Here is a 6,500-nt window from a genome sequence, read left to right as displayed (position 1 = left end):
CTGAAATGAACTCACTGTTAGCTCTTGTTAACTTTATCACTGCCCTATCTAAACCCTGTCTGAGATCGAATGAGACTTACTTGTTATACTGCAATAGCACAACACAGGTGACTAGGCCACGTGACTATTTCTGTGACGGACGCGCAGGGACGTCTTGTTGCTCGGAATGCTTTGGCGTTACTGAGAGCTAGCCAGCCTAGTGTCCTCTCAAGGCGTTAGCTTAGTCCTACGTGACATATTTTCCGCCTAACTAATAACTCCTTGGGACACCCGTAACATTATTCAGACTGATAAACGATCTATAATAATTCCAAATTCAATAATAGTCCCTTAACTTCATGAATCGCATCATTATTAATTCGGCAAATTACATTCAATATCATATAGGCCTAGTTCCACAACCTCTCGCTATGTGTGGGGAGCGCTCTCTTCCCTCAGACGACCTTGAAAATTCAGTATCGCCAATGGCGCGGCGTTAGAAATTACTCTGAAATTTCTGAATATTACATATGTATATATGCCTAAATTTACTTATATATATATATGCCTAAAGTTACTTATATATACTGTATATATATATATATATATATATATATATATATATATATATATATATATATATATATATATATATATATATATATATATATATATATATATATATATATATATATAAACATAGTCCTACTAAAGGAAAATCATGTATTAGTAATATTTATCAACTTAAACTTACGAGAAATTGAGAGCCTTGGCCAGGTAATCCATAAGATTCGGGACAGGCCCCTTGAAATTGATACTCTTTTTTCCGGGAGCTTCAGAGGCCTCTATGGCAATTATCTTATTAAATGGGTTCCCTTCCGACGCCGCCAGAAGAGTTGGCCTGTGAGGGAATCTGTAGGAGGAATAAACACGTGTTACAAAAACACTTATGAAGTTATATAGTATTTATCACCAAATTTTAAGTATAGCGTTTTTGTACTGCTTCTCTGTCGCTCCCCTTCCCCCATTGCTTGGTTGCTTCTCTGAGCGGTATCTTAGGCACACTTTGAGATAAACTGAAATTTGGACACAACAATGACTAATTCCTTAGGCAAAAATATCCTCTTTTCACCCATATTTTGTTCATGATATGACATGACATGAAAAGCGGTGTATATTTAAGGTGCCACTATTTGTTGCGTATAATATCCAGGCTAGAGAAGAGCAGCATACATTTGTATTTGACCTTATAATCTTTATCCTCTCACCTGCATTTGTTAATCTTCTATACCAATAAAAAGGTTCCGTTGGTACGTTTGAAAGCCTGCATATCTTAAGAATATTCTCTTGCATATCCCAAATCCTTTGTTTTTTCTTATTGTTATACCACCAAAAGACGAGTGACTTTACACTTTTAATGACTAATATTTTGCAATAAACAGTTACATTTAAAAATCAATTATGTATCGGAAATACTGATATATTCTCTTACTGAACTCACTTAGTGAACTTGTCAGGGAAGAGAGGTAGATTCGAGGCGAGAATGATGCCACTGGTCGGTGTCCAGGATGCAACTCTCAATGCCTGGGCTTCTCGGGGGCTGTACGGAAGGTGGACGTATATGGTGCACCTACAGAGGATAATATATATATATATATATATATATATATATATATATATATATATATATATATATATATATATATATATATATATATATATATATATATATATATATATATATGCAAGTAAATCACTGAAGGTGCGCATGATCCAAGTATATGCTATCAACCGCAAGGAAACAAGAAAACACAAAGTCTCCTCGATCAAATTCACTGTGGAATTAGAGAATGACTGCAAATTACCATTCCTAGACTTTCTGATCCACAGAATAGGCTTCACCTTTAAGTTCAGTATTTATAGGAAACCTACAGTACTAATGTGTGTTCATACATTCATTATTATTCTGCCCACCATAATAGAGTCAAACCGTCAATATTTTCATCAATGTTTTTACGTGCTCTAAGAATATGCAGTCAGGAATTCATTGATGAGGAATATAAATATATTAATAATATTAGCTTGAACCTTAAGTACCCTAGGTCTTTTATAGACAAATGCCTTAACATTACAAGGAAATCTTTTTATAGAACTGATCCTAAGCCCACCCATGACAATAAGAATCTCTTAGCATTACGATTTAACAAAAAATTATCTTAAATTCCTATACAACTGAAAACCTGGAACGTTAATGTGGCATTTAAAAACTCATGCACTGTAAAACAAATGTTAATTAAGAACTCCCCCAACAATGCAGGCGGCTGCATTTACGAGGTTCCTTGCAAGGAATGTTGTATGTTCTACTTAGGTCGGACGGGTAAAGATCTTATAACTAGACTTAACCTGCATAAATATAGTGTTAGGACAGGCCAGGAATCCAATGCTCTGTTCATTCATATGAGAGATAATAAACATTGCATTGACTGGGATAATGCCTCCTCAATATTACCTTGTAATTCAATTGACAGTAGGAACATTATAGAATCCAGTCTCATAAGACATACCGAATCTATCAACATGAATTTGAGTAATGGTATGTACAAACTGGATAATTTTGTGATTAAGAAGATTTGTAACCAGGTGAGAAGATTGGGTCATCTTACCCTATGACCTGACTATGGACAGCTGCTGTGCTTAGAGGTAGCATGGTCAATTTCTTTGGATTAAGAAGATTAGTAAGGGACACTGCCTTATGACCAGAACAGTGACGACCCCTGCTCTCCCCTAGGGACTTGATCTCACTTCTACCCCCTTAACTCATGAGACATAAAGGCAAGCATGAACTTAGCATGCTTCCCTGTTGGGCGCTGTAAACGCTTCTGCGCTTCACCTTACACAAGGATGTAGGGGAGTGCCCAATAAAAAAAAAAAAAATCTCACTCCCCTCTACTGTATATATTAGCCTTCTCAAGTATTTCTCCTTAGTCTGTACTCACCCCTGAAGATGTGAATTACACGAAAGCGCTAGGGAACTTCGTGTTTTCTTCTTTCCTTGTGGTGATCAGCATATATATATATATATATATATATATATATATATATATATATATATATATATATATATATATATATATATATATATATACATATATACTGTATATATACAGTGCGTCTTTCGACTGGCGGATGGTGGATCTCTTGACTGCTAGACTGCTTCGGTTACCAACACGAACTGCGGACCACACTTCTACCGACAGGCCTTGCTAGCCCGTTAATACTCTACCTTGCACATGATAGCTTCATAAGCCCCATCTAAACAACAACTTTGAGAAACTAGACGATTACGAATTGGAACTTTTAATATGGGAACATACAATGAAAGTATAATAGTAATCGCTGTAGAATTGAAGCGAAGACAACTCCATATTTTGCAAGTATATGATCCATAACAAACGGAAAGGAGATTATGATTTTAATGCAGGAATTGGTAATTATAGGCTAGCTATTGGAAACATCTCACTCTAGGTCCTCATGGTACAATAAGAAGATAGAGGGAGGGAGAAATGTTGATAAACTGATGCATGAAAAACGTCTTTAGGATATACAATAACAAATGGATTTTTTAATCACCAAGGCAGCCACAAGTTTACCAGCTATTAATGGAATTCAAGTACTGAGCATTTGAACAAGATTAGGTGATAGATTACGCTCTGACCTCAGACAGAAGATTGATAAACATACAGAAGTAACAGCTACAGTATCTATAGGTCCAGATCATAGACAAGTGATATAAAAACTAACAGATGACATTTCTCAATTCGGACACACACATACGACACGTCAGAGTACCTGATGTTCCCTAAATCGTTGTCGCTACTTATGACCAACATGGCATTCATCTTGGAAAATGTCCTCTGTAAGTGGTGGAGCTTCGGGAGGGGCAGTCGGGTGACGACGAGGAGTCTCGTCGACCACACCAAGAGGCGGGTCTTGAGGAACCATTCGTTGAAGGCGGCGAGGAAGGCTGGGTCGTTGCTGATGACCACAATGATAGTGTGCGATGACAGCTCCCGCAGCTGTTAACGTCGAAAAAATATGTTTGTACACACCTTCTGACTTTGGCACTCTGAGTAACTATTACCACTGGACTGTAGTGCATAACTTTATTACCACTATAAGAGTGACAAACTTTATTACCACTTTAAGAGTAACCAACTCGTATCGGTAATAATATGAAAGAGACTACACTGCTCTGCATCAGCGTAAGGCTTGACTTTTGATAGTATTATAAAACACTTACCTGGTGTATTACACTCATCACATGAGCAAATTGAATCTTTATCGTGACATTGTCTTGGCCGTCCGATGCTACTTCAAACACCCCAATACCTCGGGGGACTTGTAGATGACCTTGCAACTGAAGAATAAAAATGTTGTAATGCAGAGAAGAATTCCTTGTTAATGACAACTTGTTGCTGTAACTTTCAATTATAAGAATATCAATACGAGTGTGTCGCATTACACATCACTTCTAGTCAATCCACCTACATTGTAGACAGTTGAGGCGGAAGTGGTGCCGTCCGTGAGGAAAAAAACGGAGTAATTGGAACATGCCACTGATGCCAACACTGCCTCTATCACCCCTAATACGGATGACGTGAGATCTTGTTTACCTGTTAGAACATGAAGAGTTAATACAGTCCCCTTCACTAGTGCGTTTACAGGGGCTCATCGTATAAACATTCCATAAATCATTATCTTTGAGATATTTGTTTTAATATTTTTTTAATTTGATTCCATAGTATGTTTACTATTGCCAGTTTCCTTCTGTCGAATGTAAGCAAACACAGCGCTGCCACACTATACAAAACCTAACGAGCCCCTGTAAATGCACTAGTGAAGGGAATTATACAGTCCTGGTCAAAAGTCCTGTACCAGGCAGTTTTAGCTAACCTGGTTATGTGGCACACATTGAGTGTGCCAGAAACCCCGATTTTATAAACAATCCATTATATGGTGTCTCTATGTACATGTCCTCTATGAACTACACAATTTATCGATGATCAATGATAAAATGGTAGAGTGTATTTTATACTGTATTCCTTTCAACCTAACAGTTGGCCACTGTCAGTCAGCAGCTAAAATACAATACTTCGATCTTTCATGTCTACCATACCATATTTTCGAGTTTTAATAATTTTGTATCACAATTTTGTGGAGTTCATGTAATTAAGTAATACTTTTATCTATGTAAAAAGGATATGAAATGTTTGTGGTGAACTATTACTGTTTCATCTCATATTATATAAGTTGGATGATAGGAATATAAAATGTTATGTCTTGGGAGAAAGATATTACTTATATGTTGCAAAAACGGTTTTAAAAAAATAAAAAAATAAATAGAGGAAACACACAAACACATATTGTGTCTGCTAGACAACTGAATTATGTAAACAATCCATTTTAGAGCGTGTCTATGTGGTCCTCCATTTTGAACATCACTACTTATCGATTATAAGATTTCTCATATGCGAGTGCCATTAGGAAAGATATTATATAAATCACTATATTCATAGTAGAGAGGGTCATAGTGGAGACTGGTGGTGGTTGGGATATAATCATTCTCCTATTGCTTTTATGATGTTATTAATAACGCAAACCTCATAATATTGCACACGATAGTTTATTGTAATATGTAAATGACGATTTTAGGGGCAGTTCATGACCATTCACGGCTGGATTAGGGAAAGGGAGAGCCAAGCTGTATGGTTACAGCCTGCGCTTCGGCCTCACCACATAAATCAACTCACGTGCAGCCATCATCCAGCTCATCAAACTACTCATCATCATCAAAACCTCTATACCCCCAAAAGTCCTATACCGACGGAGGAGTTGCGACGGATACAGGCAGAGATGACTGCCGGGAGTCCCTAGTCACAACTCTGCACATGGGCGTCACAGATAATATAGTAGTTTATGCACTGGGATCGAGGCAGCAGTGCAATCCGGTCCTGTCTGTGCAACTGAGCAGCCCTTTCAAAGAGCCACCTGCTCACCCCACATGTGGAGAGGGCAAGAAAAGGTGCCCTAATCATAGCCTGCCTATAGAACCAACCTGACTGGGCAACCACACCCAGTAAAGTCATCCTTATGCGGTCGAAAACGCAATCATAATCACAAACTATTCAACCTCTTACGGTTGCTACATGGAATGTCAGGACCTTTCTGGATACTGGCACAAATGAGCGTCCTGAAAGAAGAAATGCCCTTGTGAAAAAAGATCTGGCTATGTATAACATCTACATAGCAGCCATTGGTGAGTCCCGGCTCTCAGACGAGGGTCAACTCACAGAACGGGGGTTTGGCTATACCTTCTTCTGGAAGGGTAAGCCTGCTGCAGAGAGAAACTGCATTTATGTAGTTGGCTTTGCCATCCGCCATCCGCCAGCTTAAATCCCTGTTGGGATCAACGAGTGCGTCATGATGCTCAGAGCCCCACTGAATCACTCACATCATGCCTT

General features: G+C 38.1%; 1 protein-coding gene across 1 annotated transcript; it reads right to left on the bottom strand.

Moving 5' to 3' along the window:
• Nucleotides 1-733: 733 nt before the first annotated feature.
• LOC121873406 lies at nt 734-4,652 on the bottom strand (the record flags this gene model as incomplete). The annotated part of the gene is made up of 5 exons (XM_042376943.1): nt 734-892; nt 1,481-1,579; nt 3,829-4,055; nt 4,280-4,396; nt 4,528-4,652. Coding segments are annotated over 5 exons (727 nt in total), but the record flags the coding sequence as incomplete, so codon positions are not given.
• Nucleotides 4,653-6,500: the final 1,848 nt, after the last annotated feature.

The sequence above is a fragment of the Homarus americanus genome, unplaced genomic scaffold (assembly GCF_018991925.1).
Source record: "Homarus americanus isolate GMGI-L3 unplaced genomic scaffold, GMGI_Hamer_2.0 scaffold19640, whole genome shotgun sequence".
NCBI classification, from domain to species: domain Eukaryota; kingdom Metazoa; phylum Arthropoda; class Malacostraca; order Decapoda; family Nephropidae; genus Homarus; species Homarus americanus.
Note: the sequence above shows the minus strand (reverse complement) of the source record. Positions and strands in the feature narration are given on the sequence as shown.